At 43.3% G+C, this 25,434-nt stretch overlaps 1 protein-coding gene across 1 annotated transcript in view; it reads right to left on the bottom strand.

The window, feature by feature from the left end:
* Positions 1–10,099: 10,099 nt before the first annotated feature.
* Positions 10,100–25,434, bottom strand: part of LOC128716223 (cyclic nucleotide-gated cation channel alpha-3) — a 53,727-nt gene continuing 38,392 nt past the window's right edge. The window contains exons 5-11 of the mRNA XM_053811143.1: positions 22,802–22,953; positions 22,492–22,633; positions 21,510–21,659; positions 15,232–15,399; positions 11,585–11,729; positions 11,309–11,469; positions 10,100–10,383 (exon numbers count right to left, since the gene is read on the bottom strand). Coding sequence (XP_053667118.1) covers positions 10,100–10,383; positions 11,309–11,469; positions 11,585–11,729; positions 15,232–15,399; positions 21,510–21,659; positions 22,492–22,633; positions 22,802–22,953 — 1,202 coding nt within the window. The remainder of the gene's footprint in view (positions 10,384–11,308; positions 11,470–11,584; positions 11,730–15,231; positions 15,400–21,509; positions 21,660–22,491; positions 22,634–22,801; positions 22,954–25,434) is intronic.

Below are 25,434 nucleotides of genomic sequence, written 5' to 3'. Positions count from 1 at the left end.
TTGTCACAGAACGATGTTTTGTTCGTAACGCCTGCTCCACTTTGTAGCGTGGACAATGTGAGTCACTTGTTCTAAAAGGTTTCAAAACAATCAAGAAGATCAGTATTGGCTGCTGCAATACAATGTACCGCGAGAAAGGACAGAGTTTTCCTTTCTGGAGTTGTAGCAATTGGTGGTCGAGAAAGGTCTTTTGGTAGTTGTCACCTTCACTCAGAAGTATTTTACTGTGTTATCAAGAAGGAAGCGATCTTTTGATCTGACCAGGTCATTTTGTTAACTCTACTAAGGTATCAAAGATAGACGAACTTACTAAAAACAAACGATTGCAAAAAATTGTCAACCCTCCAAAGACTTTTCCAAATACGACGAGCTTCAAATGGAGGATTTACTCCAATGGGCTTTTGAGTAACAGTTCACCAAAGTCCTGAATACACTGAGCCAAAATTATAACGCTTATTTACACTTTCATCTTAGCCCAAATGCCGGGAAGCGATATCAGAAATTCGCCAGTTTTGGTTAAGTTTTTTGCTGTAAAACATCTTTAAAGCTCTAGAGTATTAGCTTTCTACAAAAAACCAGCAAGGTAAAAGGATAATATTAATAATAATAATTAACGATGACTAAGAGGCTATAAGAGGCTCTCAAAAACCAAATGAGACTGAGAGATTGAGATCAGTACTGCTAGATCAGCTAGATCTGCTAGAACAGATCCTCTGTTGATCAGTTGATCAGGCGCCGGTTGTTCCTAAACCTTACAACCTCGGTTGCCTCTCGTCAGATTCGTTCGATCTGTGTCCTAATCTTTTGCCTCATTCCAACACAGTTGTTTCTCCGTTCCAATCAGAAGTGGCCAGTACTATCTAATGATCAGTAGCATAACCCGTTACATATCGATCGTACTTCGAGATCGACCACGAGATGACAGCTGGTACACAAGAACATATGGTCGAAACGACACAAACGTATTTCTGAATTGTGTCTTTAGTCGGTCTGGGATATTTCGTAGAGAGCACTATTATGTGCCATTAACAATATTTATTCCTGCTAAAGTTATGAATTAAGTGATATATCACAACGAATGAAGTTCTTTAGCAGCAAAACAATAACCTGAAGAGGTTTCTTTAACTTTATTTACCCGTAGCTGGATAATCAGTCCAGCGTACGAAGGATTGGTCCGGATGGGATTTTGGACCTGTTCTGTCGTGTTAAAACAGCACCGTTACCAAATTCACCACCAAATTCAGGGCTCAAATAAAAGTATTACTCTTATCATACTTGAAATTTGTGGTTTATCTTGAAAGTATAGGATTTCAAAATAATAATAATTTGACGTTACGTAATTGATGGACGAACTCTAATACAAATAAAAACCAAACCCAATGTAAACACGACGACACACCACGGTTTTTGGTGTGGAATTTGTTTCTCGATCGCATTTCTGCTCATGTTTTTCATGTTCATATATTTCATAGAAATTACAATAAATTTGAAAATATTATAATTTTAACAAATGCTTCCCATGTTCTCATTTCTTTCTCATGCTTCTTTTTTGTTGCCACCTTTGTGTTTTGCTTCTACTTTTTTTATGAGTGCCCCAGGTGAGAGTGTTTTTTTGTGTGTGGTTTAATCTTTCTTCCTTTTCAAAATGTTTTCACCGTTTTTGTTTCGTTTTCGTGTGCCGCTGTGCACCTTCCGCCACCCGTCCATAGGCTTTCACTGACGCTTGGTGGTGGCTTTTGGCAAACGATCGTTTCTTCCGCAGGATACTTTAGTGGCCCGGAGAGGCCAACTTTATGTACGATCTCTCTAATTCTAGTATCTTGGATTCCGTGTACTCCTGGTGACGTGAACTTGGCTCCAACTATTTCCTAGTGCGAAGTTTGTGTGTTTTTCGTTCGCTTTATTTTGGCAACTCTCGTTTTGCATTGGCTTTACAAAGTTTGACCGCTCGTTTGCTCACTGGCCCGTTTTTGTTGCTTGTGTTTCGTGTTTTATCATTCGTTCGTTTATCTACTCGGAGGCGAATGTGTGGAAAGGGTCGCCTTTCCACCATAACTTTCTCCTACCTTTTTCATCTGTCTATTAACATCTTTCCAGATTGAAACGCCCACCAAGTCGGGTTGCAGTTTTGTTTGCGGTTGTAGCTTGTGTGTTTGTGCGTTTTCCTCTCGTTTTCGCCTTCCGGAAACAAAGTTTTATTCACATTTTGTTTAATGTTGGCTTTAATTTTGGCGTACGGATCGTTTGGCGGTGTTGTGGAATTGGGATACGTTCCATACGTTTCGTTTCAATTTTAATTAGTAAAGGATGCGTGTTTTCATCTTAAAACGTACCTATGTACATGGGTTTCTTACTTTCCTCCGCTGCTGTACACATTCGAACACGTTCGATTGGAATCGTTTTGGTGTGTTGTAAATACCAAATTAACAACAACGAGCTGCTCACTACAATTGCTCACCTTTTACAGTGAGCCCTTGAACATCCGATTCGCTCCAAATTCTACTAAAATCGTGCGGAAAGCTTCCGTGTCCTTGGGCGGAGCCTGTTCAACATTCCTTCGCCAAATGCCAGTGAACCTCGACGCCTCGTAGTGGTAGCGACTAGTAAAGTGCTAATGAAGCCATTCGTCCCGAAACTATAAGCCCAGCATCGCCACTCAACAGCAGGAAATTAGCACCTTCGCAGCTGAACGGATGTATTCAAATTCGCGTAGTGTGTTGGGACTTTTAAAAAAAAACCCTCCACATTATAATTTGCCATCCGTTAAACCTTGATCGATGAAGCTAAGTAGCGGGTTTGCTACCTCGCCCGCACACTTTCTGTCGCTTTATCGCTCCAGTAGAGACCTCGGCCGGCTGTGACCGAAAAGGCGGCGTGATAGAAAACCTTTTCCATGCAGATTTCCTAATGGGGGACCGTGCAGATCGGGCTGCGAACGAGACATAAATCAAATTATGCACCACAAACACTGTCGAGCGGCAGAACAGGCCCCAACAGAAACGTGCAATTTTTGTCGAATTTGCACCCTCAATCACGCGAGCCGGTGGTCATAAATTTGAAGATTGAGAGCAAGTTCATCCCACCTGGGGATAGGGGCGTGAATGTTAAGGCCAGCATCAGTCGTCTACACAAGCTTTCCGTGCGATCGAGCTAGAAGCGGTTATATTTCGCGTTGAGGCTGATGAAATGAATCAAAAATCGTTCACTAAACACGAGTTCTCGGTGAGGACTCGTAAGTATATTATCATTTCTACGCAAATCCAATGGCACGGAGTAATGAGTAAATGTGCGGAACGAAACGTAATTCCTTCCTGGTGACACGTGTTTTACATTCCAATTCGAAACGGTTCCCGATTATCGTCCATCACCCTACGTCGTCGTCGTCGTATCGTAAGTCAATCATATTTGTTTATCTAAAAATTTGGCAGTTTTGTTTTGCGCGCTTCTTCGTCGCTACGATTAAATAAAACTAGCTCAGTGGAACGATCGACGTTAGCCCCAGCCCCGACGGGGGAGCGGTGCGGCTCGGACGCAAGGTGTTGCTTCACATGACGCACACAAACTGGTTTCCGTATTTTTGGCTTTCGCTTCACATTTTCCCGGGATCGGATCGCGGAACGCGGATCGCTTTTCGATTGTAATCGTTCGGGAGTTTGCGCTGTTCACCGAGTCACACAAGCACCTGTCCGTGCGTCTACCATTTCCTGGCACACACTGATAAAGGGGAGCGAACGTGTTCGTCTTAAAGCAAGGGAGTTTCGGTTATAAAATGGTCTCTCTGCCTATCGCGTGGTAATGTCTCCAATTGCTGTACACGCTATTGTGTGTGGTTTAACCGTTTTTTTTGTTGCTTAAACTGTTTTTTTTTTACATTTCTCTATCAGATTTTTAGACTATAACATTATACTTTTGCTTCACTTTAATTCTCTATACTAGATTCAATCCATCACGTATCGAAATTTGGCCATCGGTCGGCAAACCATCGCTTCGTGTGTGCCGTATTAGCTTTATTATTTAAATACTAGTAAACGCTTTAGTACCTCTTCATTTGTGTGTGTGTTTCTGTTTGTTTATGTGTGTTATTTTAAGTAATCTCTTCATTCTGTTTCGCACCACGCACGACCTTATTCCTTTCACATTCTCTACCGCTGATGGCATGGTTTGGTTCACATCATTGCATTCAATGTTCTATTAGTTGGGTCTGCCAGGGAGGGAGCGTGTGTGTGTATGTGTGGAACCTTTCGTATGTGCAACCGTATTGTTTACCAGTTCTGCATCAGCAAATTTGGGATAAGAAACATCGTTCTCTTCCGTGCTGGTTTGCTGTTTGTTTGTAGTTTGCTTTCAAATTTGTGTTATTTTCTAAGCCGATACTGTGGTTCTGGACCAGTGTTGAATTCTGCTAGTTTTACGATCTCTGCACATGATTTTGATGGCAAACACCGACTGGTGATCACACATTTGGGGGTTTTCGTTTCACAGCCGAGGCTGACTTTATGCCCAAATTGCGGAACGCTGCCCAAACATCTTGGAACGAGGGGGAGGTGTGAATGTTTAATCTAAGTTTTTTCTTTCATTTCGTCGCTAGAAAATGGCAGTACTGCTGTATTTTCTTCCGTTTTGCTTTACATGAGTGCATAATCAATGCGTTTTCTGTGAGAAATCAATGGAAATGAAGCTGTCGTACAGTACGCAGCCGTAACTGCAGCCATGCTTCCCGTACGCAGCCAAATGGATTTTGAAGCTTAGCGAGTACACGAACCGTAAAATAAACGTAACGCATGTTGCGTTACAATGTGCGTTACATGACCAAGCACAGTGAAAAGTGAATAAAACAAAGAATTCCACGATCCTTAAAGTTTGATAACACTTAAAGTAATACAAGTAACATTAAGTTCTTTTCAAAAATGACGAAAAATAATCGGACATTAGTGCGTATTATTGTGAATTGATGTCTTTCGGTTTCTGAGTTGGTTTTGAATTGCTTTGCTTACCAGCTTGTGAATATTGCGATGTTTAGTTTCGGGTTTGGCCTGTTCTGGGCTGCTGAATCTATGAATGGGGCTATGTGTATGTGCTTCGATGCTGGTTGTGGGTGTACGCTTTACTTTGTTTTGTTTCTTTTTTTTACACACCGTTGGTCCCGTTTATTGGAATTTCTCTTACGTTTACTAATAGGTAGTGTTGTGTGCAATCATTATTAAGCCCCTTCTTAACCGTCGCCATTATGTAGGGTTTTTTGCTCCAAATTCCTGAACAATGAATGTGTGAGCTCGTCAGCTGCATGCTCTAAAATGTCGTATCCAACGGTATGAAGTCACTCATGCGTTGGCAGGAAGCTTGAATATGCGACGAATGTTAGCGTTTTGTAATTGCCAACGGATTGCGTTATGGAAAATATCAGAACCAATATCCGTAACAATGTCCTTATGCAATGAACTTAGAATAATAAAAATAACACAAAAGACACAATCGAAAAAGTGTTTCATACAATGTGGCTCGTTCAGTAGTGGAGCATTACCATGCCGTGCAGTTGATATCCATGTAGGGGTGATGTGAATTGTAAATCGATTTCTTATGCGCTAGAAACCCTCTTTGCTGCTTAACCCACGGGGAATAATTTCCTTGCCTTTTTCGCTGAATGTTACCGAAAACAGAACCGAACCATCCTGCGCGCTACGATCGTCCGGATCGTTGAGCTATTTGACCTTCCAAAACCGGGATCGGGAATAATCATTTCATTTCGTTTGACTATCGCTAACTATTTAGAATATGTGGTAGTGTGTATTTTCCGCTCCGATCTGTACATTTCAACGCGTATGTGTCATTCACCTATGTACAAAGCGATACCCTAAACGTACAAACTTAACTGTAACGAATGTGTTTCCTGCACCTTTCCTAGGTAAACGATCCTACCATGCTCCGCCGGTTGCATGCATGAGATGCGAACAAACAAACAACAGGACAAAAGGAACAATGTTGGTACTAACATTTGGCACCTGGCACCAACTACCACGCACACCAACCCACCAACTGCACCCTGCACAGGCTACAGTGGGTTCGCAAACAAGCGAAACACAATCACAATCAACCCAATGTACAGTTTGTGTTTATGTTTCTTGTTAGGTTTTTTTTTGGGCTTAAAATCCCCACACTGGGGGCTAATCGTGTGACTAACAACCGTTTGTTGGTGATTGGAGTTTGGATTTCTTGCGAAATGCTTACATTAAATGGGATTTTTGTTTGGCCTCAAATAGGTCGCGCATACGGTGCGCAAGTAGTTTAGTATACACACGGGCGTACAGTGAAGCTAAGTAGGAATCGCAACCAAACCAAGGGTTGTTCGAAGCAATGGTACAAGTGATCGTATCGATATAACTAACTTACTTACTTAACAGGCAATACAACTGCTTCGCAGTCTTAACCTGCAGCAGGACTCGTCGAGGTCTCTCAGGATCTGGTGCTATCGTCTGCCAATCCAATATATCGGAAATTCTGGAGAACGCATCGACAACCATCACTTCATCCCAGTTAGAGCCACACAGCCTGTATCAATGTGGACGCCTCAAATAGACTTACCGTTTGGGGTTGTCAGGCAATATTCGAATTGCATGAATAATCCAATGGAGCCCTACGAGAAAAATGCGTTGCACAACATTGAATATTTTGTGCAATTCATAGATCATCTCTGGAACTTTGGCACTAATGCATAGTCCTTGTACAAATCAGGAACCAAAACTCCTTTTGAACTAGATGGATTTAATCATCTCTAGACCATGTCCATGTTTGTGAGGCGTATTTGAGTGTTGGAAATATTTAGGTTCTATTTAATCACATTTTTAGCAATCAAGATAAACATTAGAAGTTTTCTTCACTCCATGGCTGGCTCATTGGCATTCAACACCTTGGCGAGAATTTCAACATCAGAACTATTGTCGTTGTTGACTTTTGGCCCAAGACAGGTCCGACTCCGAAAGTTGCATAACCTATCTTTGCAGATCTGAGCTATGCGAAGTTGACAGAGTTGACTGATGGTACCATCATCTTTTTGTCTCATTGATCAAATCTCACCCGATCGATCCTCTCAAAAGCACATGCTTCACGAGGAGGCATAAATCCAGTGATATCTAGATCAGAATGTACTACATTGATTGATCTGAATACAAGAGTTGTTCCACCACCGAGTAGCTAACTTGAAGAATTATACACAAACTAGCCTATCTTCTTGGCGCTGATTCTTGGTGGTGGCAAAAGATCCTGAAAATATTCCATCCGCCATCCCCATGGTATGTAACGTTAGTCGTAGTCATTTTTACAAATCTGCTCTGACAAGTTTACATGACAGTGATTCCAAAAGAACGCATTACGTCGTTAAGTTTTCGCGGCCTTAAAATCGATGAAGCGATGGAAGTTCAATCTTCTTCCGCAGAATCTGCCACATGGTGAAGATTTGGGTCAATGGATGTTCGAACGATTAAAACAATTTACAGCGCAACGTTCTTAGCCTATGGTTAAAAATGTACGAAATAAGTGTGTGAGTGTATTTGTGACCTCCTATTACACTGTCGTGAGCCAGCCTTGTCCTAATACGACCCATTTCCGACAGGTTTCCATACCTTTTGGCAGCATAAGACCGTGATAGTTTGATAAAGGGTAAGGGTTTGGTTTAGAAACTGTCAACAAATACGCTACCGTTGCCTTAAGTGTCACTTAGCCTTAATTTAGTGTAGTAGTAGTAAAACCCAGTGGCGTAATCAAAAGGTGAATATTTTACAGTCTCCTAGCAAGTGCTAAATTTTCGTCATCGTTTTCCCCTCAACAGCTTCCAGTAAATCGTAATTTCTCGATCTTTTTTTTTTTTTGGGTTTGTGAGTGACTTTTTCTTCGTTGGTTATAATTTTAAATGGAATGTGTGCATTTTGTTTAAATTTTATCGAACCTCGTAGATCGCGTGATGTTGTGGTGAAAAATGGGGATTTTTTTTTCGCTTCTCAAGTAAATAATTCACATTGTTTCAGCCGGGATGGTGTGTGAATTAGGTATAAAAATTGATTAGCTTGAATCGTTTCGTTTAGCGAATAAATTCCTTTTTAGATGGAACGAATTTTCGTCTGTGCATGATAGGCGATAAGCCTTTTTAGGGGTCGCTTTTCGCTTTCCTTTCAACTGTACTACCCGTTTTCACCTCTGGCAAAAGGGATGCGGAGCTCCCGAAACGTGTCCCTAAAGCTAAGCCGTCCCGCCTTTATCCTAATTCTTCGCCCTAATCGGTTCACCTTCCAGGAAATGCCTGTTCGCTTTGCTGTACAGTGAAATATTCACAAATTTCTTTGCCCTTTTTTTTTTATTTGGCGTGGCAAACGGGTCGAACGACCCCGTTTTTGGGGACAGTTTTCCACCTTCCCGTTCGCATCCTGTACGCATATTGTCCCCGTCATACGATGATGGTGCGATAAATTTTGTTCGAAACCTTTACCCAACGAAACGGGGCATAGTCCACACTTCTACGAAGTACCATTTTATGTATCACTTGGGCAGATGAACTGTGGTGAATGTTCTTTTGTGTAACGAGTTTTTTTTTTGGCAAATTTTCTACTTCATTTTGGCGGTGTGTTTACGCATTCGCTGCCCTATTTGTAATTCCGAGGTTACACAAATGTGTGCGCAAACGATGCAACTTAAAGCAACATGGTGGCAGACCCGTGCCGCCTTCCTTTTTCGATATCACCTCACACCGTTTCGGCCGGAGGCCCACCCCGCCGGATTACCCGGTAGGTGTTGTCTAGTACCGCTACCACTAAGGTTAATTGATCCGATCCTGCCCTTTTTAACCCTAATAATACAAACTTTCATAGGTTTAAGAGTTGCTCGCTTAGAAAGATTAACACTCGCTTCTCGGTTCGGTGCCGGCAGCATCTGGTTGTTACCGCATTTTCCGAATGTTTCCTTCATTCCCCCACCAGGAAGGTTATCCTACGGTGCAGTTACGGTTCTGCTTCGTAGAAACAGCTCTCAACCTGTCCGCCATCTGCTTCAGCTAATCAACGATATTCAACGGAGAGTTCTGGGCCTTCCCCACTGTCCAGGGAAGGAAGCGATGGTACAGCGAAAATATACATTGTACAAACTGGTCACAATTATGTCCACTTCTGTACACAGCACGAGCACGTTGGTTCGCTCGACGACATCATCGACCCTGATGTGCTGATCGCTGGTCGATCAATATTCCAGCCGTGATCCGATAGTTTTGCGTTTTACTTCGTTAGTGTGTGTGTGTGTATGTGCATCTAAACGTGTATGTGTGGAGTGTCATCCTTTTTGTTTTTTTTGTTATCAAGTTTCCAACTAAGCTGCCTTTGCCAAAGATAACCCGTCGTCGTGCTGTCTTTGGGTAGAGATCTCTGTTTCGTTCGTGTGGTTGTTTTGCTTTCGTCGAGGTTTGTTCGTTGATGGATGGGTTAGTAGGTTCCTGTTTCCGCGTTTTCAACCGTACCCCCTTTGGGCCAACCCACTGCTGTCCGTTTTCATTGCCGCCTGTCCGGTACAACGCAAAAAAAAAATAAGCAAAACGGGATACTTTTTCGCCCACACCAACCCGCGTTGGGTGCGTTGAAATCGATGAAGTTATTAAAAGAAAGTAGCCTCCGCTCTGGCACATCAGATAATCCTAGCTCATGCATATATTCAGTGCACGTGTGTTCAGTGTGTTTTCCGTTTCGATTACGGTTGAATTGGGAGGTTTGTTCCTTGCGGTCGGTTTACTGACATCCGTTGGAAATGAAAGATTCACTGTAAGCTATTTCGCAAAACTCATGTTGCCTCTGGATCAGCAACACTCGGTGATTGTGTGGTGGCTGTTCATTCGCAAACCTGCTAGAAAGGTTTTTTCCGGTTACTTCCAACAACCAAACGAATCCTTTCTTTTCCCACTCCGTACCGTAACGGCAGGTGGACGCAAAACTTCTGGCAGATGGGAGGGTTTAACAGGGGGAGGGAGGAGGCAACCAGGTGCCGTTCGCGGTTCTCGTCTCGGCTTTCCGGTTCAAGTCATGCAGCGCACATACACCAGGGCAACTTTTTGAGGCAGCTCGCTTCCGTGTTATATGATGCTTTCGCGGTTCCGCTCCAGGTCTTCGGTTTCGTTCTCCTGGCTGACGCTCGACGCGGACGATGCGCCACAGATCTGCATCTCGATCTCGGCCAACCGATGCTCGACCTCCCATTGCTGCTGGGCGAGCTTCGCGTTGAGCGTGAAGTTTTCCGACTCGACCGTATGGAGCCGTTCCCGCAGACGCTTGATTTCACCCTCGAGTGCCTCGTGCGAACCTAGCAGGGGCGTTGCACCGGAAGATTCGATGTGCGTCAGAGAGCCACAGGGTGGTCCTGTGATGGGAGAAGAATGAGAACTGGCTGCATTAGGTTGTATTTGAAGATGGATGGATGGAACTTTACAGGGTTTTCCTGTTCAACTGATATACAGGAGGAATTAATGGGCTTTTCTCAAGTTCAACTAGACTAATCAGATGTAGAACTGGAATCCTTTGCAGTTTCTGGACTAATTGCGAACATAGCAACATGTCAGTCGAGAAAATCGAGTCCTTTTGAAGAAAGTGTTAAAGATTCCAGATCTTCCTCAGCACATTCTACTTCAATTTGAATAAAAATCTTAAAACGAATCCTCTATTTGCTCGTTGAACTAGAAAAGCCTGGATCAACCGCTATTGGTATTATTGTGTACTAAATTATTTAATTAATATGATGAATTCTCATATAAAAGAAACATCAAACACATCTAGGTACTTTTAAAATTTTATAGGTGGGTAAATATTATTCAAAGGTAATCGTTATATTATTTATTATTATTTTTAATCATTTCTATATCTAAAATTACTTTATATTAAAAAAAATACTAAGTAACAAAATGTTTAATGTTTATGCTTGTGTTATGGATAATGAGTGATGTAAAAATGCCATTGTTAGAATTGTTGAACAATGGAAAACTATGCTACCATGCTAAATGAGATTCCTATGGGAAATAAATGGTGCAAAACAAGGTCAGAAATATAATCTAGTTGTGTCGGATTGATATAAAAAAGTAAGTGAAACAGATGCTTAACAGTGCACAAGAGCTTGGGTTGAATGAATAATACTACTGAATGTTCAAATAACACTGTGTTAACTGTTTCGTATTTGCCTTTTTAAACTGCTGAGCGTACCACTAGCATGTATTTCTATTCATTGTAACTATTCTACAATATTTGACGTATCTTCATCAGCCGCAACGAGCCAGCCTGCCGGAGCAACTTACCTGTTCGACATGGTTGCGATTGCGGCCGGGCCAAATGGGACGCCGTCCGGCTTCGGGGCCGTTCCTCGGAGCTGTGCACGCTGGGACTGATCGAGCCGGGTGACTGTGGCTGTCGGCTGCTGCAGACGTCCCCCCGGTGCGATCGTGGGCTCGTGATGCGACTGAGGGCGCATGCGATAAAGATAAGGGATGACGTCAGCGCGCGTCAACAAACCGTACGTGCCCGTCGTGCCCGCCGAAACGGTGTGCGCAGGAATGCTGGTTGCGCGAACTTACCTGCCCGCTGGCGGTGGATACGAGGGCGCCATCATCGAGCCCGCCGACGTGATGGCCGTCGTGGGCGATATCCACATGTCCTCGATCGTGGTGCGCCCCTTCGTCTCCACTAGACCTGGTGTCGATTGGCAGCGTCCCATAGCAACTTTAGTAAATTAATCACAAAAATAGGCACACAGTTAACACAGTAACACTCTAAGGAAACAACCGACAAACGTATAAAACACACAGACACACGCACGCACACAAAGAGAGGCAGGCGCGTTAGGCGAACGCGCTTTTTTCTGTATCATTGTCTTGTGAGAAAGCTTTCAGGCGCTACAGGGGCTGCGCTGTCAGATCTGAAGGTTGCCTCCATTAAAGAAACCCATAACGAATTGTAACTTAAAATCGTAAATTCCTAGACTCTCGGAATCTGATGCACTAATTGTAGTAGACGTGCAAAATTCAAGCATTATCGAACTATTACGACTAGGGTAAGTGCATCCATAGTGTTGCTAGTACTAACAGTGGTGGTAGTGGCATACAATACCTAAGACAAGCTAAGAGTAATAAAGATAGTTCTACTAATACGAAATGTTCTCTGGTCTTCTACAAATAGTTCAAAACACCAATGGCCTCATTCTGCGTCAAAATGGATGTACATTATGCGGAATATTTTAAGATTTCATAAGAAAAGTCATCTATTTCTTAAGGCTATCAATGACAGGAAAATCGATGGAAAATGGGTTAAAACTTTCACGAATGCTAAAAAATCATTGATTGTTATTTTTTTGTTAATTTTGGTCATAGTGCCTCTATAGGAACCAAAAACAGGCATGGTCCTATAGTGATCATAGTAGCATTTACATGAAAAACTTCTACGAAGCGAACATAGTAGCCCATTTGGATTTAACACAACAAAACACATCGGTGAACGGGCCAAGTTTTACGGGATGAAACAGTCTACAAAAAGTTTCTTGTCATTTAAGGGACAAAGTGACCGCAAATGTTCGTATAAACATTGCACAGAGGTCTTACGGAAGATGGAGATCGAAGTTGGATCAGTGCCTCATTGCTTAGAAAAAGGTTTTGGTTCTTAAGTGATGAACAAAAAAATCATAAGGAAGATGTAGATCGAAATTGGATCATTACCTCCTTGTTTTATTTATTTTTTTTCTATGCCTTCTTTTGCTCCATATCAAAATTTGCTGTTTTGGAACAGCTCCAACATAGTTAAAATTGTTTACATGCTTGCTAATTGCATCACTATTAGCACACTTACCCTATTCTACATTCTTTCTACATTCTAATCTACACAATTTTACATTTTTTGAATGCAATTCGACACACAATTAAAACGACGAGGAACCTTCAATCTATACAGTTTATGAGTAATATATAATAGTAATTGTTAATATTTCAATTGACGTCAGATTCTGATGTTTTTGATTTTTCCACTTCAAAGCGACCACAAGGTTGATTTTTTTAAAAGGAAAGAAAAGAAAACCTCAGTTCAATCCGGATTTTACTGAAGACCTACACTCAGTAGTTTGATAAATAAGTTTCGTAATTTTATATCTCATAACTGAGAACCTTTTCTATGCGAAAGTGTACACAATTGTGATGCTTGTAGAATAAAGATTAAAAAAAATCGCTCGCCATGTTCTAGTAACTGAGGTACAAATCTTCAAACAAGATAATTTCAATTCTTTGTCATCAAGGAATTCTATTTCGGTTTCCAAGTGATTTGGCCTGTAACTTTGTTATTTTTTGGTATATTGTTTTACTCCAGATCAAAGGATCATAATGACTTATGAGATGTTTACTCATGATCAAGATCTTGAGAACTTGCGGTTCGAGAAAAGTGTTCTTTTTTTATAAATATTCTGACTGTATAGCTTCTCTTTAATAACTTTAGTAGTGACAAGATGATAAATTTATTACCTATCACTTATAAAATGCAACACGGCTAATGGATGTACTCAAGAATAATGTCTTCATGGCACTTCAAGGAGAAAGCCACGGTCCCCAAACTCACTCACATATAGCAAGCAGCTGAAAGTTGCAAATTTAATATTTCCATTCAAGCAACGTCCTGCTGTGTGCTTGTGGCGAGCAACCGGCGACACTTTCTTTGTTGACCTATTTGTGACCACCAGCGAGGTACGATGGCAAGGACGAACCAGACACAGTGGGTACGTCTCCCGGGGGGTTGGCTAATGCGTTCAGACACTGCCAGACACCACCACCCCCCAAACACAATCAAACACAACAGCAGGAGCAACAGCATCGGCATAAAGAAACATGCATCGCGCTGAACGTGCATGGCAGCGCACAGAAAAAAGGCAAGCGTGTGACGACAGCAAATGACATCAAACGAGTTCCCAGTGCAGGACAAATGAAACAGAAACCGAACGCAACCATAATATGTCATGAGCACGTCCCGCCGTTCGTTGCGTTGCGTTTGCGAGGGAAAGCGGTAAGCGACACGGTACGGGGCCATGAAAACAATCTAAAGTTCTCCGTACAGCCGGAATGTTCCGGAATCTCCGGTGCTTTGGCAGGCACATGGTCCGGGGCCGGGACTGTGATCGATGCATTTCTCGGATAGTTTGTGATGATTGTTTGCAAATTTCGTGATGAGCATTCGGCCCCGAGCGCACGTAATTCTATTAGGCGCAGTACGTGTGCTGGCGGACGCTAGGAAGCCTTCTGAGTGAAGTTATGTTTCTTGCTATAAATGTGAGATTTAGAAGTTGCGCAATATAACGGCTGTGACTATTAGAAGACACCAGTGACACGATGTGCTCTAAACTAATTTAATCAAGACAAAATGCAAGCATGTACTAATGGAAACAAAAGAAAATTCTACGCACACACACACACACTGTCTAGAAAAAAAACTCGATTCGGCAAGAAGCTAGAATAATTTCCTGTAATATAATGTACAAATTCGATTAGCTGTTTACGTGGGATATTATAACTAATCATCGGAATCGGACTGAAAGCAAGCGACAATATCTAGACGAGAATCTAATCGAGGCTAATGTCATCAGGCGCTAGCTATATCCGGCTCAGAAGCAAAGCAGCAAAAATCCCATTGATTGCAGAATAAAATCATCTCCGAGTAGAGCAACGTTCACGGCACAGTACAGCAGCGAATAAAGAACGAAAATAACGCACGCACAACAGCAAGAAAGGAAACAGTAAAAAGAAAGAGCTATGAAAGCACATAACATCATAACAGAGAAATCAGCGCAGCTGCAACAAATGTCCCGAAGCCAAACGAAACACAAAAGCTAAATGCTGCCAAAAGCTTACTAAATCACGGCTAAAAAAGCAACATCGCCGGTACGCTGTGTGCATGCATGTTGCGTTCGGGTGCTCGGTGCCCATCGGCCTCCCCCCGTTTTCGGCGAGGACAATGCGCACACATCGAAACACACACCACAAACGGCAACGATGCACACACACACAACACCCGGGCACCCGGGTTCTAATGGAGCATCAGTGAAATGTCCTGCAGATATTGACATTCTACGCCCTTTTTTTGCTTGCAAGCGTGTAACCGAAACCCGTAGTATACTACTGTATGACTCCCCACACCACCCACCCCCCCACCCCACCTCCCCTCCCATTCTCATGGCATGCGTTTTCCACGTTACCTTTTTCCAGCGGCGCCTTCTTGTACTTCTCGAGCCGCTTCACCGCGATCGCCTCCAGCCGCACCCGGGCCGCCGGGTACTCCTTCAGCACGTCCCACATGTCCTTTTTGCTTAGCACGAACAGATCACTGTAGCCGACCGAACGGACGCTGGCCGTGCGCCGGTTGCCTGCACTCGTCGAGAGAGGAAAAGCGTTCCGTGTGTATGTGTGTGGACGTGTGTGTGTGTGCGTGTGTGTGGTGTTGTATATTTTTTTTGGCGATATTCGTACCCACCCACCCCATGCGAAGGATTCGAATTTCGCAGGGCACCCCCCCCCAGGTTAGATTGGTTGGTCATTTTATTGCGCCGGACGGAGCAGTTCGTGGGGTGGGGGAAGTGGGGCGAGGGGGGGAAAGGAAGAGGGAAACCCGGGACGGATGGTGCAACATTTTCCGTCCACCAGTTGGATAAGATTGTGCCGTCGCGAAGAAAATCGAAGATTGTGCACCGTACCGTACCGGATTTCGATCAAAAAAGGCGGAGATTGGTGTTAATTCCGTAACGGTTTTCGTGTTTCGAGTGTGTTTCGATCGCCATTTGAGAAGATTAAATATTGTTGTTATTATTGTGTCACGTGTGCGTGTAGGCGTGTGAGTGTGTGGGTGTGTGTTTATGTCGCCGTATGTGGTGAGGTGGTGCGTGCGTTGAGATTTTGTTACCATTTTCGGCCGCATCACGAACACGGGCGTGGGACAGAGTACCGGGGCAAGAGAAGAGAAACAGAATAATCCGATTAGTTGACGGACGACACGTACGTATCGGGGGAAGGGGTGGATACTGGGTGGAGAGAGGGGGATATTATTATAGTATCTGTATGAAATGTTGGGTTTTGAAATGTGGGAAAATGTGAGAGACAGACTTGAATTGGCATTAAAAAATTGTGAGCTGGACTCAAAATAAAACGAAACCAAAACAAACCAAAAATAGCAAGAACGATTATGTGAAAGAGAGAGAGAGAGAGTTAGAGAGAGTACAAGAGACATTTGTTTTTTGTTTGGTGTTACGAAAAAAGACAAATCTTGGATGCGACACATAAAGAAGAAATGGTTTTAAAATTTGACCATCGAAAAGCAAAATGAAGGCAAAAAGGGGGGCAGCACTTCACAGCAGCCAATAGAAATAAAAATAGGAGAGGGGGAAAAAATATTTCACTCAAAGCATTTGGTTTGAAGCAGAAATAGAAAATATACTATAAAGTAATAATTTACTCAAAGATTCAATGAAACTCCAAAATGAAATAAAACCAAATTATTGTTAATATTTCATGAAAAAATATTATTACAAATATTTAAACGGTTAATAAATTTTAACCTTAAAAAAGCATTGTCTTTGTATTACATCAAGCGGTAGAAAAATATTCACAGTATTCCAAGCTGAAATTTCTCACATTTTTCTTTTTTTTCCAAACTATTGTACTGGTAGGGCACGAAGAACGGGAGTGCATCACAGCTTGAGATGCAATTATGTTCACATTAGCCAACAACCACCCTCGGAAACGAGAGAAACCCACCAAACTAAGTAATTAGTAGCAGGTGGATTAGCATCGATTGATTAAAAATATGCTAATTTCAAATTGGTACATGAGAGAAAAAAATGGATTTGTTCGTAAGAATAATGGAAAAGCACGAATAGGAAGTACTAGGAGCATCCCGATTGCATTTAGAAAATGAAAGAATTAGATATAATCATTTCTGTACCCCACGTACATTGGACATTTAACCGCTTTTTCATTATTAGAACGGTGATATTTTGCAAGCATTCCTTGAGAAGGATCATTGCGACCTGCTTGACGTGGTGCAATCGGTTCTCTTCATTAAGGAACAGTTAACTAACCATCCAAACCCAAAGATGTAATCAATAGGCGGTGCGTTCCAATGGTTTTGTGAAGCTGCTCCACTCGACTATTCGACGAACACGTCGCCTACATCAAACGACACATTGTTCGTACCCGCGACGGTACGTTTTTAATAATTTATAAATCCAAAATCCGAACCCAACACAGATATCAATTACCGAGCGGGAAACACTTAAAGGACCGTTAGGACAAAAAGGGTTTCACTTGCCCAGCCTGACAAGACGCATTGCCGTCTTGTGGAAAATCTAATAACGAATACTTTAAAAGTTATGCCAGTGTTGTGCTTCTGGTGCGACATTATCTATCCGTTCGTTTCGTGGAAAGTGTAATAAATAAGTGAGCAAAAGAGATCGAGGAAGCGAGTGAACGACAAAAAAAAAACACGAACCCCCTCTCCCCGCGTCCGGGAAAGACACTTTTTCCCACACCTTGCGACCACTGGATTGGATGTCTTTTCGTGTGCCGAGCGCTTGAATGGCGGTTTAATTTTAAATGATTACGTTTTCATTCGGCAAAACCCGCAACGCTTGCGGCAGTTCAATCAACGGGCGCCCGAAAGGCACGCGCGCACACGCGGAGAAAACCGCCAACGGTTTAATTAAATTCATCTCATTCGCCGTGGATTGGTTGAGCGAATTGAATTGTTCAATTATGTGAACCCCGTCGTCGTCGTCGACGTCGTCGCTGAGGTCGTCCATGCGAACTGACACGGCGACACAGCCGGGGAAACTACATGTTGATGTGGCCGATATTGCGAACAAGTGACATAATTGGGTGCAAAACTCCCATCCTCTCGTGGCTAGATCATACATTCACGCATTGATACACATACACACGACGAAACCACACGTGCCGAGCATGTGTGGACGAAAAGGGAGAAAATATGCTGAGGCGCTACAAATTCGATGAAGATAAAACCAATGGTAAATGGAAGCACTAACACGGATTGTGCTGTACGTTGCTAACAAAAAGGAATTAAAATTTCGACAGTTTGCCTTTTGCGGGGCCAAACAGGCAACAGTTCATGGTGGGCATAAAGCCAGTAAAAATATGTTATTATTATCGATGTTTTATGGTAACGATGTTTTTGAATATGGGTTTGAAGTTTGGTAGCAGCTATTAAGATACGGAAGAGCTTTTTGTAGTTCCGTTGAGAGTACTTGGTTTAAAGAAGCAACAATGACACATAAGTTAAGGTACACTTTATCCCCTTCCCGGAAGATGGCATCTAACCAGAACGCAATGAGATGAGGTAAAGTTCAGAAGTACCCTGAACTTTTTGAAGAAAACAAAACTCGAGAGCTGCCCGAAGGACATCTGACCTGATTGTAGGAAATTACTTAACGTTACCATAATACCCGCCTATAGCACCTGCCCTGGAACCGGAAGTCCGGCAAATGGGGAAAAAACGCCTTTTCGCCACCATCATACCATGTGTCCAAGTGTATGGTAAGCTGCTTTCCGGGTGGATCAAAAGAGGATTTAGGCATTAGTTCGGGGAAATGTCGGTGTATTCGGCCAAAGGAAAGGAATGCATGAAATGGCCCTTTTTCTGCTGACCATCATCAGACATCGGACGGGACGGGACATACATGCATGCACTCTGTGAGATATGCAATTTTCTTTTCAATGCTCCGAACCCATTCAAGCGTGCCTTTATGTAACAAGATTGGGAGCCTTGCAAAAAGAGCAGCTTAAAGGCAAGTTTTCTTTTTGTTTTGGCAGATAACGATAACATTTCACTTTTACGACTTCGACATTGACAAAGAAACGCACACACACACACACATACTAGCGATCTCCAGTTCGAAGCCCGCTGCTGCACAGTTGCCAGCCGCAAAACTTCAGTTTGTTTGGAAAGCAATAGCAAATGCCTTGGATTACAAGCAGCAGCTCCCATTAGATTATAGTTGATTAATCTGCTGATTTGGAATGAAAATGCTAATGCTGCTCTTCGTTCTCTCTTGGTTGCCCGCTTGCCTTAGCTCAACAAGTACCGAGAAATGATTAAGCAAATCGGATTTAATTGTGATTTAAATTGTGCTCCTCCGGTCGAATAATCCTTCGCAGATAGACGATGTGGTGCGTTTTTCGGGGGCACTGCAAACTAAAGCCAACCACAGGCGCAAGACGTTTGCCGTTGTTTCAAACAGCGTGTTGCATAACGGTTATGCTATGTGGTGGTCCATGCGGAAGGATAAATAAACTACTCGTTTCAGTGAGTACCAGGCGGCTGTATGCTATAAAGTGGGCTCAGTAGATGAACACAAGGTGCTCAAAGCCACATTTATGTGTTTGGCTTAGTCTATTTAGTTAAGCGACGCACTTGTACGCAAATGTACATACATTGGAATGCATTTTCAGGAGGGATATAGCAATTCTTATGCATTTCCAATATTTTTTGGCAAGTTATGCTAAAATTTCCGGGTCGTTCTTACAAAAACATGTCAAAAAGAAAATAAAAGTAATTTGAATTAAATAAACGGATCAAATTAAAAAATATATTGTGCAGTTGATCGTTTGTGAAGTAATTGAAATTAAGAATCGGGCAGAACACTTTTATGATATAATAAAGAGTAATAGCTTCAAACTACGCATCCAATCGAGTTAAATTGCAATCCACATCAATGCAGCAAGACTCTTAACATGTAGCTTCAAAATGAAGGATTTATGTCATTGTTTAAACAAATGCTCACTCTATAAGAACGTAAACCAACTTGCAATTCCAAAATAAGGATAGGGGAAAGTTAAAATAAAAAAAAAATACAAGCTCGCAATCCATCCACATTATCAGAATAATCACACCGAAATTGATCAAATAAAGATGAACGGAATGAGAAAACGAAAACATACAACGAAACGAAACATGATCGGTGCGTCTGAGATTAGAATATAGCAAGGAACAATGAGATATGTCAAAAGTACGTGAATATTGATATATATATATAGCACGAATATAGAAGATATATAATACTGATATGGTTTTGGTAAGGTATTATAGCCAAGCAAAGCTTCAACTGAACGATAGTTATTGATTGACATATTCCGTTACTTTCGTTTTGTTGATACGTAATGCTCAATAATGAATTCATGTTCGTATAGTTCACGGTTATGCACTACGAGTTACGAGCATCCTCGGGCTATGGGCAAAACATCGAGATGTACGGTTTCGAATTCTAGTACAGTTACTGTTTAATGTATGCAACGCTAGGCTTCAGACTAACTCTGCGTTTACGGTTAATTGGTCACTAACGGCGAACGATCGTAATTCGATCCGCCACAATAGCTACGTGTCTATTATCCAGTCTGGACGAAAGGCAACTGGGGATAAGAGAAGCTCAATAGATAATGGGAACCATTGGGGACTTCCTAACTACAACAGTAAGAATTGTATGGAAAGATAGATAGAGAGGTACAGAGAGAGATAGAGAGTTACAGAGAGAGAGAGAGATAGGTTGAGGAAGAGAGAGAGAGAGAAAGTCTAGTATTGATAGATAGAGAGCAACATGTATGCAAACATGAATGAAAAGGTCTCCACGTGGGAGCTAATAAGGATGGAGAGCTAATCGTTTTACAGAGTTGAAGTTATAGAAGTGGAAGAAGAAAGTACAATTTCGTCTCAAAGCAGGTCAAACAAACAACATTATGGAAAAAAAACATTTTTCGTTACTTTCTTTTTCGACCCATTTGATATGGAATAGGTGACATTAGTTAGCGCACTGTTTTGGAGTTTAAAATGGTGGACGTTCTTGGTTTTAGCCACTCGCCACTAGAAGTACACGAGCGTAAAGGGGTGGTAGGGTGGCGGGCGGGGGTTGGTGGAAGGCACAATAACGTCAAACTATAGAGAAGGCGGGGAGGGTGTGGTAAATATTCGATTGATTCGAGTTGGATTCTAGCTACTTTGAATATTAGCAATGGTACGATTAAAGTAAGTAAAGAGTGGCTCCTAGCTTTGACCTCGCCGTTGCCGCCGGTTGCGGGTTGGGTGCTTTCGCTCTGTGGGAGTGCTTTTCGGAAGGAGTGTCCCAGTGCTTTCGCTTGCTTTACGCGTTTTTTTGTTTCACACTTTGGCAAAGCAACTTGTTTCGTGTGTTACTGAGCAAAACCGAGAGCAGTGTGTTTTTCGTTCTAGCCTTCGACTTGCATTTGCTTCTTCGTCGTCGACGTCGGTGGTCGAGTTGGTCTGACAGGTTTTGCGATTGATTTGACAATTAAATACTAGTAGAGATAATTTCAAATTTCCGTTCATTTTGGTTTTTTTTTGTAACTGTTTTGGTTTTTTTTTTTTTGTTAACTTTCGAATTTTTGTTTGAAACGATGAATGAGAAAAAGATACAACGTCAATAACAACAGTATTTTGCTTGGCTATCATATTTACCGAGCGCTTTACCTGCCGTACCCATGTTGAGGATACTGATTTCGCCGAAGTACGAGCCCGCCTTCAGGGACGCCATCACCGTCTTCCCGTTGTCCGCGACCACCTGCAACCGTCCTCGATTCACTATGTACATCTCCTTGCCGACCTCCCCTGTGAACGGGAATTAGCGTAGCGCATGATGAGAATAATGCTCCCACATTAGGGGGATGTACGGATCCCAAAATCCAACGCGGCACGCCAACACGCCGGCATCCGCCCTCCCCCGCAAAAAAAAAAAACAATTAATAGCTTCCTTCACCTTCTTCAAGCGCATTAGGTTAAACTTCCCACAATAGCTTCACGGACGATAAACATTCATCTTGACAGCCGGCAGCCAAAACGCAACGAACCAATTTCGGGTGGAGCATGATTAGTGGGAGCAATGCTTGCCGGGGCCCGGATAAAATGGGGCGCTAAACTATAGCAACGAAATTCCGGGCCGTGCATCAAAAAACCCGTGAGCACACATGCTATGCTCGTTCCGAAACGTCATCGTATATTCCATCCCCCGGGAGCGATGTTTACCCGCATGTTGGTTGTGCCATAGCAGCAGCATCCATCCCAACCGGTCGGGCAAAAATCTAATTGTTCTACCATCGAAACCGCGCATAATTTCTGCCGGCATTCGTTCCGGCATCTTACAAAAGGCCGCGAAAGTCAAGCGATGCGATGTGGCGCAAATATTTTCCACCGGCAAGGAAAGGAAGGGAGGGGGGTGGGGGAGGGTGGTGGTTTTTCCAACGCACAAAGACAATTTGCTTCGGCAATGGATTAAGGTGCTGTTTTGGGATGACGTCCGGGGTTGAAGATAGGTTGAAGATAGTTTGGTGGTAGTTTGTTCCGGAAGTTGGGCGGGAATGCAAGTCACGTTCCTTGGGTGGGCAAACTAGCGCGAGGTTCCTACCGGCACATCGGATTCCCGAACCCCTGGAGACAGCCTTACCTTTGCGACAGATGAAGTCACCGGGAGAGAACAGGACCGGTCGAAGTTTTAGCACCAGCTCGCACAGGAATCCCGCCTCGGTATTTTGAAATATTTCTACTCGCTTAAGTGTATCTAAATGAACATTTATAGCTATCTCAGCCTGAAACGGGAAGCGAGAGCAAACGCACAATGTAAGAAGATTTGGTACAGTCGGCAGGGTTCTAGATTCACGTCGATGTTGGATCGGTGGCTTAATCCGTGCACCGACCGTGGTGGGCGCCACGCTTTCGCACAGTTGCTGTTTGATTTGATTCCACCAGCTGCTCACCTTTAATTTATCAGGAAGACATGATACAGCTCTCTCCTCGTCCGAGCACTTTTGCGTCAGCCAGAGGTAATCAAACCATTTTATGACTTTCACCTGTAGATGATTGGGCACTCTTCGCATCCGCATGTAGGTCTTGACACCGTCCAGCTTGGCTGTGGAAGAGACAGACGGAGAGAAGATAGTGTTTGAGTGTCTTCGGCTTTTATTTTTCTTTCTTGCATCTGTTTCGCTGCATGCAAGAAAGCATCATACGATACAGGATAAATGGAGCGATCAATGGGTTGATATAAATAGAGCAAACAGCATCGAGCCACCGGCTCACCGAGACCGACCGGACGAAGCATAAGGACCAAGCTTAATCAAACGCATTAAGCTTTTGACTCCCCGGGAGGTCAGAGATGGGACCGGACACTAGCCATGTCGCTTTCGATGACGCCATCAGCCCCGTTCGTGAAGAGTAAAAACTACCGAAGCGCTTTGATTAAAAACGATTACCCGTGGGAGACACTGGTGGCACATTCCCGGGCGTATAGCCGACGCCAACCCCACGCACCGAGCACATGCTGCGTTACGTCACCGTATTTCGATCGTGTACTGCAGCTTGCGGTTGACGCTGCACAGTAGCTTCTTTGTTGCACTTTTAATGCATCACGCTTTGGATGATAATACCGTGCAATTGTTTCCGTCCACCATTGCCATGCTTTGCCAGGATGTGCACCAGACACCAGAAGGAGTTGTTTTTTTTTACGGCGTTGTATCTTGCACGCTACCTTGCAATATTGCAAGATTCTACACCATGGCTGGATGGTGGTGGTACAACATTACACACCAAGTGCAAACGGAAACAGTTCTTTCAAGCTGGTTCGTCTTCCGACCAGCTGCAGTAAGGGGGGGGGTTAAGTTGTCCGACATTAAGAAGACTTTATGACACTTATCTTTTATTATGCTTGCCGTCCCGGTGGAGTTTCCCAGCGGGGGCCCTCGGTATATCACCAATCGGAAGCTGCTGGGTTGCATTATGCGCGCGAGCATATAATGGTGCAATCATTCTTCGCGCAATGCAGCACCGTTTTGCGCTGCCCTTTAAACACTTCCTGGCCCCCGTTGCGGGAGTGTAGTGTGTGGCGAGAACACGATCGATTAGACGATTGTTGCACCGATGGGTTTTGCTGATTGCAACAATGTTCTCCCACCCATCCATCCACACGATGAATGCTCTGCCCGATAGTGTCGATGGCGATAAAATGGTCTACAAATCGTTACCGCAGCGGTTCTGGCATCAGCTCGTGCGGGTCGAACAATGTACCGAGGATGTCATAAGATTATCTACCGGTTAGTGTAGTATCCGCGTGGATTGATCGCACACAAGTGCTACTACATCAATGCGATACTTGGTAAACAATCATGCTGGATCGTCGCTTCTTCGAAGGAAGACTTCTTGGAAAATGATTTATTCTTCACCACAGTGCTGGTAATAAGCGACGGGTGGTACTGAAGAAAGCTTAATTCTTCTGTGTAAGCACATGTTGTACCAGCTATTGATTTAACGTATCATGCTTCTTGCTACTTTTCTCTAATCAAACTGATGATGGTAAGGATTCCAGGAAGGAAAACCTTTGATCCAAAGAAATCGATACATTTCACTATTTTCTTTTCAACATGAACAATTACGGCAATTTTCCCAGTAGCTGTACCTTCTCTAAACACAACACCATCATAGACTGAAACAAAAGAAAATCATTTTCTGGAGAAATAGAAATAAAATAAAAGGCCTTTTGCAGTAAAAAGCACTGTTTCTACACGGAATCTCTACTGTTCCGCTCGAGCCGTTTCCGAAGCAGAGTTCGTTCGAATCTGTAAAACCAAACTGTTACTATGTCACATGCACAGTGAAAAGCTGGCTAGAAACGGAAAAAAGAAGCAACTGGAACTGAAACAACCGACGAAAAATGATCCCACATGAACGCGGTTAGTTGTCGGTTCTGTATACGGCGGTGTGAATTAATCGACATTCGCCCTCCGCACCATGCACCCGGCCGGTGTTCACCACCCGAAAGGTCGCTGCACCTGACAAATAATCCTGGCCTTAGCCCGGTTGGTTCATTCGCTTCCCCCGCCCTCGATCGCAGGTCGATCGCATTTCACCGTACGCCAATTAACGTCGCATTGATTCCCGGCCATGTTGCCACCGCACCGGTTCGCTTGCGATATGGATAAGTTGCGATAAATCAAAGCGCCTTTCGCCAAACACACCAACGCTGCCGAACACGCTGCTGCCGCACTCTAATTATCTACCATTTGATCCGTCCTGGCAAGGGCAAAGAAATGGGAGGAGGGGAGAGGGGATGTGCCACTGTGAACGAACGGGATAAATCTGACGAAAATCGTGGGAATGGAGGGTGCGAAAAACCAGCCTTTTGTGGCAGTTAAAAACACGTGCTGCGTTAGTCACTTTTTCATCCGTATGTGCGCCATAGCGAACAATGTTTTTTTTTGTATGTGTGTGTGTGCCATTTGCCCTGCTCGCCCATCCGATTATGTTCATTTTGATGATTTATGAAACAAAATCGGTCTCCCATTGATTGGGCTACCGAGGTGGGGTTAAGAAAAAAAACGGTGGAAAACAGAGCCGC

Source organism: Anopheles marshallii, chromosome 3, assembly GCF_943734725.1.
Source record: "Anopheles marshallii chromosome 3, idAnoMarsDA_429_01, whole genome shotgun sequence".
Lineage (NCBI taxonomy): Eukaryota > Metazoa > Arthropoda > Insecta > Diptera > Culicidae > Anopheles > Anopheles marshallii.
This window is presented reverse-complemented; position numbering and strand designations above follow the sequence as displayed.